The 14,522-nt window shown below is 43.9% G+C and overlaps 1 protein-coding gene across 7 annotated transcripts in view; it reads left to right on the top strand.

Annotated features, from left to right (window-relative positions):
* The window catches only part of BCAS3 (BCAS3 microtubule associated cell migration factor), a 268,699-nt gene that overhangs the window by 89,390 nt on the left and 164,787 nt on the right, over window positions 1-14,522 (top strand). For all 7 annotated transcript variants that reach the window (XR_008966176.1, XM_057378799.1, XM_057378798.1 and 4 more), the window contains exons 13-15: window positions 909-1,009; window positions 4,148-4,344; window positions 5,550-5,647. Coding sequence is in view for 6 of the 7 variants with exons in the window: in XM_057378799.1 (XP_057234782.1) it covers window positions 909-1,009; window positions 4,148-4,344; window positions 5,550-5,647 (396 nt within the window). In the remaining variant the exon portion in view is untranslated. The remainder of the gene's footprint in view (window positions 1-908; window positions 1,010-4,147; window positions 4,345-5,549; window positions 5,648-14,522) is intronic.

Raw genomic sequence — 14,522 nt, 5'->3', positions numbered from 1 at the left:
TCTCAGGCAGAGCTTTTCCATGGAATTCAGCATTTCACYACTCCTGGCTGGAAAGAGTTAACGCTGCGCTCGGAAGCTGCGCCGAAACGCAAGACCTGGGCAAAGCTGTGATTCCTCGGGAAAAGGCTTCCAGTAGAGCCCCAAAACTAATCATTTGTTCAGCTTTTTAGTTGTTCTTCAAATTTCTTTCTCRCTGTAAAGCCATCTTGAATCTCCAGTAAAATGTAAAAATATTCCACCAGGGAGAAATACAGCGACCAGGCAGGGGGGATGCTGCTCCCTGGGCTGTGTTTTTGCAGCTTCCCTAATCTTGACAGCTCTGGTAGTTGCCCCTGGGATAGAAAGAACAGAAAAAATTCAGAACAGTCCATAAAGTTCCTGTTGGTCTGAAAGCAAAACCATCTGCTGGAGCCATGAAGTTTGTTAGGGAGTTCAATAACAGGAAAGCCTGCAGTTGATCAGCTGTGCTCTCCAAAACAGGCAGCAGGATTTAGTGTAGGGAGCCAGGAGATGTGGGGAGCATCAGGGCAACAGCAAAATAGGTTAAAATAATGGGTTTGTATCTTTGGTTTCAAATACAAACCTCTGAGAAAGAAGTGTGGTCATTGTGATTTCATACTTGGATTTTGCTGTGGATCCTCAGGTGTTTGTGTTCTTTAACAGGAGTTCAGATTAGACAGACACATCCCTAAGCTGTGCAATCTTTGCCATGGAAAAGAGGAGGAATCTTTTCATCCCATTAATATTTATATTTGAGCTCTTTTTGTGCTTCCAGCAAATCAATTCTCACAGATTTAGGAAAACATATTCGTTGCTGCTTTGCTATTAACTTATTGAAAAAGCTTTTTTTTTGTTGTTTAATAATTTAACAGTAAATCTGATTTTGAATTTTGTGGGGTTTTTTTCAGTGGTGCCACCGGGGAGCCCTGGGCCCATCACCCGGCACGAGTCCTACGACAGCTTGGCCTCGGACCACAGCGGGCAGGAGGATGAGGAGTGGCTGTCACAGGTAGGATTTTGGGGGCTCCAGGTCAGGACAGTGGCAATGGGAGCCACTGGGAGTAAAATTCACAACTTTCCTCCAAGTGGGAATTAACCTTCCAACAGCCACGGGTATTGCTGTGTGTAAAACCGACTGCACTCCTGAGTTGTGAATCTGATGGTTTCAAACCACAACAATCCCCATCATTCCTGGCACAGTCACATCCCTTGGAAGCTCAGCAGGAATTGGGAAGTTTCAGCTGGCAACAGCAGCTATCTGTCTCCCTTTTCCTCCTGGCATGGTCCTTTTTGGACAGGGCTGAAAGAAGTTGGCAGAGTGACKGTGCCTTTGGGGTGGTGACCTGTGACTCCCTGCACCTCAGCATAAAAATGGTTCATTCGCTGGTTTAATTCCTTCCTTCCCTGGTTATCATTTCCTACTGATAATTCCTGTAATTTATAGCCACATATAAATACTGAATTGCTTTAAAGCAGTCATGCTTGGTGGAAGATTTTTATGAGGCCAAATCTTTGTCTTTTTATCCAGTCTTGCTTTGTCTCCGTCAATGAAGCTTCTCTATAAGAATTCAGTAAATACTTGACCATTTGGCTCAAAACAGAACTTCAGTGTAAGAATGTAGGTCATGAATAATACACTGAGAATTAGTTGCTGTTCGAAATGAAAGGTTAGAGKTAAATAAATAAATAAAATTTACAAATGCTCTGGATTTGCCAAAGTAATTACAAGGTACGTGATCCATAGAATTCACCCTGACAAATTAGGTGGGTTTCCTCTGGTTTGAGAACAATGTTGTTATGGGAGCGATGCATTAAATGTGTTGCTGGGGTGTATGGCATGAATATGAAATATTTATGGATGGGATTTACTTCTCCCACTGGTGAATAAATCATACACAGCTTTTTCCTAAATGAGAGGTTAGGTTTCCACATGGACCTGTCCAGGAGGAGCATTCACTGGGGAATCCACTCATGTGAATTCACTTACCTGTCTGAGGTTTCAGATGTGGCTGCACATTGAGGTATCTCATTTGTTTGTGCTGTGTCTGATTTCTCAGAGCACAAAGATGACAAAACTTCTCAGTCAGGGTAGTCAACCGAAATTTTTTCTCTGAGCCCACTGGGGCCAGATTTCACCTGAAGTTTTCCACCTCCAGGACTGTTTGGAGGCATTTGCTTATTTTACTGTTCTGGTGAAACCTCAGGAAAAAAGATTATGGTAAATCTACCTTCTGGGTGTTTATTAATAATTCTTGGAAGATCCAAGATGTCAACAGAATTTCAACAGCTTAAACTTCACCATATCCATCCCTCTAGAAGAGCAAATATATTTATAAAGGGAAAAAAAACACCCAAGTGATGTCACAGAACAGAGATAATTTCGAGAATGCCCCTGGAATGTTTAATTCTTGCTGAGAGCAGAAGTGATGATAGCCCTCGAAGCACGGCGACGCTGCCGTTCTCCGAGCAAGCCACTTCACATTAAACCCAAAGTGCAAGGATGTTTTTCAAAATTAAAGTGTTGTTATCAACAGTAACAGCAAGCAGTGAAAAAACACCGCCCTTCACTTCAACTTTTCAATTAGAACAGTGGGTAATGTGTGCTGTCAGTGGGAAGTAGATACAATATGTTTGTCCTGCACACAACAGGAGAGTGAATAGGAACATCTGGCCGTAGCCTCAGTAAAATTGCAAAGGCATCTGTTTACCTCTCGGCTCTGTGACACTGATGGTTTCAAGCTTAAAATACACAGATTACTTTATCTGTGGCCTAATTTACACTGCTACATAAAAGCTACTTGCCTCAGAAACGGCTGCAGCCAAGCTGAGTTAGGCTGAGCTAAATGCAAAGATGGAAATAGAGCTGTAGAGGCTGTGGTTGTTGTCTCACATTAGGAGAGAACTGACATCATCCAGGCTTTCAAATTGCTTCTTAAAGATGGAGACTCGCTACTGATACACATCTATATATTTACACAAAAATCTATTTTCACAAATTCCCTCGCTAAAGTGCATTTCTGCTGTGAGGCTGATTGTTGTTTTAGCAGAAATTGATAAGAATTTAATAGTCTATTTTTGTCATCTTAAAAGTAGGAGTTCAACAGAGCTTAATATTTTTATTTTTTGTTTCCTTTTTCTGCTCTTTAAAAACTCTTCTTGATTTTAGTATTGCATTATAWGATCTTTCCAGCCTTAGTGATTCTATTCTCTGATTACAGAAGTTCTATGCTTTGTTTACCCTTTTGTTTGCAAGACCCAGTTTTCCTGAACACAGCCACCCTATTTTGGTTGAATTGTCAGGATTTTGGTGAAATGGCTGTGTTTTTGTGGACCCAAAGTGAGGCACATCCTTGAGTGTGTGTTCCTCTGCTGAGTGACCCAGGCTCATCCCCAGGCTCTCAGTTATGTATCTGGTGTTTGCCACAAGATGCTCCGTGCCAGCCCTCTCCTCACATGTGCCAGCAGGAATTAGGAGCTGTGGTTTGAAATCCAGTTCTCACTGTGTCCGTGGGAAGCAGGGTTGTTTGAGGTGTGAACTTCCACAGAGCAGCCATGCCAAAGCTGGAATGAGCTCTCCAAATGCACATCCCACGCCCTGGTCGGGATGGGGGATGTCTGGGAAGRCAGAAATGTGTCCCTTCTTGGTTACACCATGAGGGCAGCACCATTGCATTCGGGTTTTGGGGTGTATTTCATCCTGGCAAGGAGAGGAAAGAACAGGATCTGGTGAAGTGGTGGCCAGGATGGACCGTTAATCTTCAGAACAATTTAAAAACCAGGGTTCAGGCAGGCTGGTGTTTCTCAGGCTTTCAAGTCTCTGCAAGAAGCTCTTGGCTTCGGCTAAAGCATCCATTCATTCTCTAGCAAAGACATCCCCAATTTTCCTTTGTCAAACATTCCTTTAATTGATGAAATAGTCCTTTTGAGAACAACTTATTTTTCTCCATGCTTGAGAACCACAGCACAGCACAGCAACTCATCCCATCTCCTCTTTACTGTGATCTTGGGTCTCCATTTTTTTCTTACATCTCCTGGCTCAGAACACTTGAGGACAGCAGGATTCCAGGAGTCCAGCCTACTGAAGCAACCCTTCATTCTATGGAGCTGCAGCTTTGTGTTAATCATTTCCCATATTCCCTCCCCACAGGTGGAAATCGTGACTCACACTGGGCCCCATCGCCGCCTGTGGATGGGTCCCCAGTTCCAGTTCAAAACCATCCATCCCTCTGGCCAAACCACCGTCATCTCCTCCAGCTCCTCTGTGCTGCAGTCACACGGGCCCAGCGACACCCCRCAGCCCCTCCTGGACTTTGACACAGATGATCTCGATCTCAACAGCCTCAGGTAAAAACAAAACCAATCTCTGTGCTGTCCCATATTTGCTGTGTGCAGTTTGCCTCTCACCACAAGTGTAGGACGCAGTCACAGACTTATCCAGGGGAAAATCTTGGAAGAGCACGTGATGCCAATGAGAAACCCATCCAAGCAGCTYAGGTTCCTTTTGCTGCCCCTTCCTGGGCACATGATGGGGAAAGCCAGGACAAAGTCYGGTGGCCTTGCTCAGGGTCCTCTTGCCTTTCACAGTTTCTGCATTGCTAAATAAATTCATTTTCTCAGACATGGGTGAGAGCTTTATGCCATGAATTTAGACAGCGGCCAGTGTGTTGGAACAGTAAGTGAACTTCTGGAATGTTTTCCTCCTCCCTGTTTTTTTTTTCCCCATTCTCTTTCTTCCTTCTTTGTAATTCTTTTTCATGTATTTAATTAATCTGATTTTGGACACTGGCTGATTTGGAATTGGGGGCAGGGGGTGGGCTTAGGGAATGGAATGAAGGAGAGYGAAGGTAACTGTGGGTTTATATTTACTGGTGATTTGGAGGAGAGATTTATGCTCCAAGTGTTTGTGTCCTGCCCGGTAACTCCAGATTTAACAAGTTTCCATCCTCCTGACTCTGCATGTGATTTGAAGTCCAAAGTTCTGTGGTAGGGACTTGGATTGTTTGGGACTGAAACTCTTAGGAATAAGGGAAGAGAGATGGATAATATGAGTAATCCCATTAAAAGTGGGCAGGTTGTCCTTGGGCTGGAAATCCATGGGTTTGAATTGTGTGATTTCTCCTGGTGTGTAATTGCAGCCATGATTAARGAAATGGCTGTCAAATATATTGCTTTTTTATTGCGTATGTGTATACATGTGCAGAAAGAAAGCAGAAATAAAAAGAAATAATACAGATCTATGTTACCAAATGAATCAACAGTTACAAGTGGGTCTTGAAAAAGGCTGCTGCTGAGGAGGGTGATGGAGGCTTTTTAACAGTTTGGATAGGGTGACCTTTTTCCTTTGAGGGTTCCTGAGAGCTCCCCTCTGAGCCGTTTTTTGGGAATGCTTACTTTGTGAGTCTCTGGCTGGATTATCCCCATCTTGGCTACACCAGGTGATGGAAAACAAGTTTTCAGTGTTTTTCAACACAGTGAAATTGGTGCTTGCTTTAGCTGATTGAGGTTTGGGGTGGCATTGGGGTGAGTTTCCTGACTGTGTCCCTTGGCAGGATCCAGCCGGTGCGCTCGGAGCCCGTCAGCATGCCGGGCTCACCGCGGCCCGTGGCCGACCGCCGGGGMGTCTCCACGGTCATCGATGCTACTTCAGGTAGGAACACTTCCCATCTTGATTTCTGTTCATATTCATGTTCATCAATCTGCTCTTTTGTTTTGGCTGGTAATGTGTTTGCTAACCATTGCCATGAAGGTTGTCCTGACTTTCAGCTGCACCACAGGGTAAGTGCTGTCTTGGACAAATACTCAATCCTGCCAGAATGGGGATTTTTTTCTTTCCCCCCTTACCACTCAAATGTGAAGTCCCAGCATTGTGGTAAGATCTGAACACAGTATTTATGTGAAGTTTAACATGAGCTGTAGAATGCTAAAAACTGCCTAAACTAAAAAGCAGAACATTTACAAATACTAACTCTGAAATGCTTTTATTAATGAATGCCTAAAGTATAGAATATTACAGTTCCATCTCATTTATAAAATAGCTTTCATTGAAATGTAATCATAAAAGTAATTGATTTCTGTGAACAGTCAGGACAACAAGAGAGTTTATCTAATGTTTGTGTAATAGGCACATTTTCACTGCTCTGCTCTGAAAAGAGTGTGTAGATTTAATACCACAGTGGTTTTGTTAATATCAACAGAGTAATAGATGTACTATAAAGTTCTCTTTTCCCCTCAGTGGTGGGGAATAGTCTGTCTAAAGAAACAAGGGCAGCAGAGCTTTATGTTCCAGTGCAGCTGTACAGYATCTGAGGGTCCACACAGCAGGATTTTGTCAAATAAAATCTCTCACAAGTAGAATTATTAAACACACAGCATTAGTCAAACAGTCAAGTCAGAGAGGATTTTAATCTTTAGCGATTTGAAAATCCCTGGAGACTCCTGATTGGATTGAGGTTAAACTGTAAAAAGAGACTGTAACACTTACAGAAAARGAGTTCTGAAGGTTGGTTTAAAGAGAGTTAAAATAAGAGCTCCTGTTTCAGACTGTGTTTGCTGCTGATATAAATGCAGAGTCCACGATGCTKCATTGTTTGCCAAATGAATTTATTTGGGTATTACAGGATATTTCATATGTGTGTTTATAACAGAGTTCAATAGTAACCACATTTACTTTGGGTATTGAGAATTGTCCTTATAAATTCCATTTTCAAATATTTGAAAGTTGTTAAATTAATTCCTGTTGGGCTTAGACAAACATCTGATGCTGGTTATTTAAAGGGAATTTTGTTTRTTTTATTACATGACAAAGTAATTTTGAAAATAATTGTTTGATACAGAAGAAAATATCAATGCATCAGATTTTGGGGTTCTTTTGGTATTAGTTTATGTATGCTTACTGCTCCTAAAGGGTTATTCTTTTGAATCACTGGAGTGTTTCAATCTGTGTTTGTGACACTAGAGATTCAGAGTGATTAATGGCAGAGCTGTGCCTCACTATCAGCTGATACAGAGAGATCTCAGGATTATCAGGGTGGGGATTTTTCCCTCTTGTGKAGCAGCAGTGCCTTTACCTGTAACAGGGATGTGCAGTAATTCTGAAATGTGACCTTTCTGTAACTGTAGCATTTTGTAAAGCTCTGTTACTCCATCTCCAATAGAAACATGGGACTGTGCCTCTTCCACCTAAACAGCTTTTCCCGAGGTGTGGATGGGGCTTTAACATGAGCTGACTCCTGTGAATGTGATGAAGCTCCATTTGTAATGCCTTTAACATGTGTGTCCATATGAAGATTGCCAARTCCATTGTATTCATTGTTAGGACACTGAAAATATATTTACTGTGCAGCAGTGACTCAGTTGGGTTACAACACCTCATACGTTTCTTATAAACAATACATAAACAATACATGAGTTTTGTTAGGGACCTGCTGATGGCAACATTTTATTTACTCCACCCAGATAGGTTGGGTTGGAATTTATTTTTGATTTAGGCATTTTTAGCATCTCTTTGCAGTTTTTGTGTTGCCTGATCCTCACTCTTTCCCATGGAGAACTCAGGGGTTCAAATCTAGATTGTGTGATGGTGTAGGGGTGTGAATTGTTGCAGAGTGAAGGAGACACAAGGAAAAAACTTTTCTGTATTTGGAGATTTCAAGGTGTTCTTGTAGCAGAGCCCAGGCAAGGGAAGAGTATTTTATGCTTCTTTTCTTCTCTTCCCACCTCTGAGATGTTCAGAAAACTCCATTAATCTCAGCTGTGGATGGGAAGGGTTTGCTTTAAACACCACTCATGTACAGCATTGGATTTTTGTGTTCCAGTCCACCACTTCAAGTGTTCTCATTTCCTGCTCTTCCCACAGCGTGCCCTAAATGGCTGATGGTCTTTATGGAAAAGACATTTTTAGGTTTGAAGGATTTTTAAGTAGGTCATAAATTTTTTCCTGCCTGAGCTGAACCAGGAAGTGATTGTTCAGCTCTGCCCCTGCATTGGAGCCTGTTGCACTTTATGAAGATGCTTATCTGGAGCTTTGATTGCCTGTTGCTTGGAGATACAACCCGTGTGGCGCCTCTGCTTATCTGACTCATCACTTCTCCTTCCTATCAAAAGACTTCAAGTACATGTTTATCATCTCCCATTATCCTCCTGCCATTCTCAATAGCTTCCTTCCTTCTCCCCCRTTGGTGGCAGTTCTGTTGGTGCATTTAATAAGCAGTTTGTGTGCTTTTTTTAGCGTGGCTTTTCTCATGTGACTGTAAAACCGTGGACAATCCTGAAAGATGCTTTGCAAAAATCTTCATTTAAAAAGCACAAATCTCTAATACTGTTATTAATGAAAATTTCCATTGGCATTCTCAGGTCGGATGGCTAAATCTGTAAAGATTACATGGGTGCATTTAAAAAATAYTTATTTCAATATGTTTCTCTTGACTCTAAATTCTCCTAAGGCGCTCTTCTCTRGTTTATTTTTTCAAGAAAATTTTGCAAAAATTCGGTCACCTAAAGCTACTGGACATTTGTCCCTCAATGCACACATTTCAGTCATATGCACCACAGAGAAAATATACCCTCAAGGATTAATTGCACTGTAATTCCAGATGCTATTCCAGATTGGCAGCTGGAAATGCTAAAGGGACAAGAGTGAGTTGAAATCTTTGTAAAGCAGGAAGCCTTTGGTATAACACAGCACTGTCCAGGTAGGAGCTGCTCTGTGTGTGACAAGCAGGGGGTGTTTGCCCATCCTGCCCAAAGGTGGGCTTGGCACAGCTGGGCAAAGTCTTAGTGAGTCAGGTTCCAGGTAAGACTTCATTGGAGCCCAGAGATGAAAGAGAAACCTTAAGGAGTCCTCCGGTGTGCAGGTGATGTTGAAGCTGAAGGTCTTTACACACCCAAACCAGCCAGGCACCTCTCTGGGTTTTCATTCTGTAACCTGCAGAGATGACACACGTCATAAATTTATCATACATTACTTACTTGAAAAATCTAACTTGATAGAACTCTGTGAATGAGCAGAAATGAAGGGTGTAGGAAGGTACAGTCAACTCTGAGCTTTTAAAGCTGGAGAACCTCTAGAGAAAGGCTTTTGCAGCAGTTGCTGGTCAGTGAGTTTGCAAAAAAGTGTACACTGTGTTTCCCTTCAGCTGCAGCCCTCAGGTGTGCTCAGTGACTCAGGCCTGCTCATTTAAGAGAAGTGGCTGTGTCTGTGTGTCTGGCTATGAAAGCCTTGTTTGTTCCCTCACACAAAGAGGTTTGGGACACTCACCCATCAGCCGAGTAATCATTTGGTTGCATTGCTAGTGGAGGATGAGAGCACTGACAGAGAAATTGTCTGATCTCTTTTTTGCATCAGCCACTTCCTTTCCTGCTGGGAGGAGATCATAGAATAGGATCATAAATCTGTTTCTATCTTGCTCAGGACAAGTGCAGAAATTGAGTGGGAAGGATTTCAATGAATSGCATTATTTAATGAATAAAATTAATTTTGTAGAAGGAAAAGATCTTGAGGATTTTTTTCCTCTTTGATGGGGGGGTGGGGGGACCTTAATGTTCTCAKCTGAAACCTGTGAGTGCTGTGCTGCTGGGGGATGCACACATAATTTTTTAATGAAGATTGTTTATTACTGTTGTATGAAACTCTGACAATACTAAGCTCTCTTCTGGTTACTTCAATCAATGCCCACTTAAAATCAGCTTGTAATTTAGTACTTCCCTTTCTTTTGTGTGTGACTGGCTGGTCATGGACAGAGAGCTCTGCCTGCAGAGGGTTTAATGAACAGAAGAATTGACTGGGGTTTTGTGGGGGAGGGAGTTGTCCTGCCCTCCCCGCTGCCTGTGAAAGATTTTAKTGTTCATCACCACACCTGTGAGACAAGGACCACGGGACAAATTTATACTGTCCAGCAATGCTCTCACTTGGAGTTTAATAAACACTTCTGCTGTCACACCTTAAACCATCTGARCTCCTTTCTGTTGTATGCACGATCAAATATTTATTCCCAAACGCTGTACGGCACAAAGTGCTGCCTCGGAGTAGCGGAGATCAGTTATTCAGGTAGTAAAGATGTGTGAATGCAGCTGGCAGATGAAGGCACCAACATTGTGAATTCCCAGGCTGGCCYCACTGCCACAGGCAATAAATGCCATGCCTGAGCTGGGGTTGGATCTGTGTTCAGGGCCCGGGGAGCTCCGGTGTCACGGCTGCTGCAGCTGCCCTGCTTGACAGGAGCCAGCCAGGGCTGCAGGGATGTGAAATCCATCTGGGCTGCAGCCCTTGACCTGAACCTGTAATTACCTGCGCGGGATAAAGGTGGTTTGTTGTGGCAGATAGAGATTGCACTGAGAGCTGCAGAGAATAATGCTGAGCTTTGAAGGCAAGGGAGGGGTTTGGCCCCTGCTCTGTTCTTCACAGCAATTGAGAGGTTTTAATAATGGGCAGAGAACRAGCTGCTCAAAGGGGGCATCACCTGTTCAGTAACACAGAAACACTGACCCAGCAYTGCTCCTTTGTGCTTATGTGTCCTGTTAGCTCAAATTTATGTGAGTTCAAGTTATGATTCTTTCCTGGAATAACTTCTGTGCTGATTCTGTTAATATATCAGTTTAAAATGCTCATTACATTTCCTATCTGCATAACATCTGATGCATTATTCCTTGGCTAGAGCCAGCCTGTGGGATATCTCAGGTATCTTTGTTTCCCCCTTGCAGCAGCACACGCTCACATGTGCTCCTGCTCTCTCCATCGAGCTCATCTGCCTTGCTAAGTGTGTGTGTGTGCATGAGCTGCATAATGCAAAATTCTGGTACTTAGGATGTTTTCAACTTGATTTATTTCATCTAATTTGAGAAAATGTTATCTGATGATTTTTGAAGAGAGCCTTAAGACAGAACTGACTCCAACAGGCTCCAAGATGCCAATGCAGTGTACATGATTGCATCTAGAAACAGCTATGCCCTATAGACTGGGGAGATGTGAGGAGAAATTAAAATGACCTGACACTACTGACTGGGCACTTGCTGCTGGATCATTGCCTGGACTGGGAAAAGACTCAGCTGCAGGGGTCCATGGAGTGGCATTAATGTCTTGAAACACTGGTGGGTGTTTTCTGGAGGCAGGAGAAGTACACTGGAGAGAACAAGCATGGGAGCAGTGAGTGAAAGGCAGCAGAATCATCAGAGGCTGATTTAATTTTCCACCCTGTGATGATTGKGGGTGATTCAGTCAGTTCTGGAGATGGGAGCTCACTCCCCCCAGCACAGTGTGGTGATGTGGGGTAGCTTTACCCTGCAAGGGACAGAGGAGGGTGTGACTGCTCATCCCAGTTTGCCTCTGGTGCAGCTGAGCAGTCTGATAGCAATTGAATTCTGGGATGGTTGTGTTTCAACACAAATGGGTATCAGCTTCAAAAATGGTGCTACGTGCATCTGATTTCACAGAAAACCAAAAAGCAGTAATTTCTAGCCCCCGCTGTGTTGGGTGGAATTGGACTTTAAGCAGTTTGGGTTCCTGGAGGTGCTGCTGTCCTTGCTCCTCTCCCCCATGTGATGTTTGGCCCTGTTGATGTCACAGCTCCCTGAAAGCTGCACTGTGACCTCTCCAGCATCGTAACCAAATCCAGGCCAATGGGGTTTTTCTTCACATGTGAAGATAAGTTGCAGTGGGGCCTCCAGAGGCCCCGYTAATGGTCACTGGCACAGTCCTGGTGCTCCCAGACAGTTGTTCTCGTGTCACACAACCCGCCCGACGCGTGTCCAGGGCTCCATTAATGCAGCTCTGCAGTGTCTCCCTGCTGAAGTGTGAGCTGCAAACTTCCAGTTGGGGAAGCCACCTTCAGTTCATATCAGCAGAAAAATAGCAGGGGGCTGGAGTGTGGTCTGAGCACAGAAACGCCTTGGGTTTATTTAAGGGGGAAAAAAAAAATCTTATTATCCTGGATATTTTGCAGTTGTTAACAAAACCTCGTTCTTGATATGAGATTCTTATGTGCCCCTTAATTATCTTCCATTAACAGCTGTTAATGTTGTGTGTAGGTAGCTTTAAAGCCCTGAATAAGTGGGAAGTGTTGATTCTAATCATATCTGACACCACAATCTTCTGTGGAACAACACATGAGCTGAGATTCCCGATGGGCTCCTGTAGGATACAATATTTATTATAGCTGGAGATCTAAGAGCTCCCAGCTACTGTTAAACTTACAAGAGATCCAGAAACCTCAGTGTCTGTACTTGTGTTTTGAGAGATTGCACAGAAATAACACACCGCTGGTATTTGCAGGGAGCGTGTGCATTGACATTTCTGCTCCTTTCCTACACTGCTTAAAGGAATCGTTTTGCAAATCTTTATATTTTTATAAGCTTGTAWCATATTCTAAGCTCATTTATTAATCTAGACTGCTTGAAATGATCTTAAAACAGTGTTGTATGTGCAAGTTAAAAGTAGAATATTGGAAATTTTGGAGTCAGTTTTGTTTCAGGGAAAGCTTTGTTTATAAGCAGTTTTCCAGTTTATAATAGAAACATTCTTAATTAATGATTTCACTAAATTAGGCTTTATCTTTTGAAGTATTTGCTCACCATTTCCCATGTTTTCTTTGGAAAGCATCAAAATATGCTTCGTTATTTCTTGTGGCCTCTTTGGCCTGCAGTCCCTGTGTGATTTTAAGGGTTTCAGCCATCAGGATTCTGGTTCTGGTCCTCTTCTGATCCTCCATCTCATCCTCCCCTTTTTTCAGAAACCATTCCAGAGCATCAGCCCTTGTCCTCAGGGCTCTGCAGACTCTTCCTTTTGTCTTTCAGCTTCCTCCTGCTGTATTTTCTAATGAAATACCAACATAAGCACTTATTTCCACCATTAGTCCAAAAAGAGCAGATTTTAACAATCATCCATTTTTATAAGGCATAATAAGGATGAGTGGCAGAGGTGTGAATTCAGTCCATGACACAGAAAACAGAGCTATTTGGTCTGATAAATGAGCTAAGTCTGATAAATTCAGCTAAGTAGGAGCTGAATACCTTGAGGGTGTTACAATCACAGCCTCCTCACCCTGGCTACGCGCTGAAGGAAAGATGTTCTCTGCTGGGAATAAATATTTATATCTGAGTTGAAATACAGCCTGTTGGTGCTTACTTGTGTATATGTTTTATTGCCTCATGACGTAAGGGGTAAAGAAACAGATGGAAAATATTTTGTTTTCCTTAATTATCCAGCATTGTGGAATACCCATTGGCTTGGAGCTGGGGCTCCTCCCCTGCCTTGGACTCCATCCCTGGCATCACCCCAGCCTGATTTTAATAGTTCTTTATCTGCTGCTTGCATTGCTTTTAACTTTCACTTTTTATTACAACCCAAGCTCAATTGGGTGCTGGTTACTGCTCCAGCCYTGGCTGGAGAGCTCCAAAAAGCCAAAGTGGCCGCTGCAGAGAGCAGGGAATGGGGGCACGGGGTGAAATGAGCCCCTGACTGTCACATCCTCCTCCTCCTCAGCTCCTCAGAGTGCAAGGAGTGTCCTAGAGATCCCAACCTGCAGCTGTGGGGCTTTTATTCCCTCCTGGGACGTTCCACAAGAAATGTGGAGTCCCTGAGGGAGCTCTGTGTGCATCAACCTGGAGCTGCTCCCCTTATGAGGGTGAAAACAAACAGGGAACAGCCAGCACATGACAGAAACCAGGTTTGGGGTTATTGGCATCATTATCCTGGGATTTCTCCTGGTGACAGTGGTCCCTGAGCCCCCGGTGCCCCGAGGCTCCGGCTGGTGCTGCACAGGGCACGGGCCTGGAAAATGGAGCAGGGGAAAAGCAAAAGGTGCTGATATGAACAACATATGGTTTTGCTGGAGTTTGGCCACAGATTTAAGGCCTCAGAGTGGATTCCTGGGGCCTTCGTATCCTATCCCAAAACCAACACGAAAGCCTTTCCAAATATATTTTATAAGCCCCGTGATTGTAATAGTCGCATCAAAAATCCCATRTCCTCAGGTCAGGTGGGGTGCAGGCTGTCCTCTCCTGAAATCCCAGCCTTGCCAAGTCTTTCTTCCCTGATATTTCCCTCCAGCAACAGCGGGCAGCCATTTGTGCCTCGTGTGCCGGGTGTGCTGTGTGGGAGCCCTGGGGCTCGGCACAGCTGTTGTCCCTGGAGCTCACATCTGCTCTGGAAGTGGGAATGGGAACGGGAATGGGAACGGGAACGGGAACGGGAATGGGAACGGGAATGGGAATGGGAACAGGAACGGGAATGGGAATGGGAATGGGAACGGGAACGGGAATGGGAACGGGAATGGGAATGGGAACAGGAACGGGAATGGGAACGGGAATGGGAACGGGAACGGGAATGGGAATGGGAACGGGAATGRGAATGGGAATGGGAACGGGAATGGGAACGGGAATGGGAACGGGAACGGGAACGGGAACAGGAATGGGAACAGGAATGGGAATGGGAACGGGAATGGGAACAGGAATGGGAATGGGAACGGGAACGGGAATGGGAACAGGAATGGGAATGGGAACAGGAATGGGAATGGGAATGGGAATGGGAA

This window comes from Malurus melanocephalus, unplaced genomic scaffold, assembly GCF_030028575.1.
Source record: "Malurus melanocephalus ecotype Western Australia unplaced genomic scaffold, MMel_1.1 scaffold_376, whole genome shotgun sequence".
Classification (NCBI taxonomy): Eukaryota; Metazoa; Chordata; class Aves; order Passeriformes; family Maluridae; genus Malurus; species Malurus melanocephalus.
This window is presented reverse-complemented; position numbering and strand designations above follow the sequence as displayed.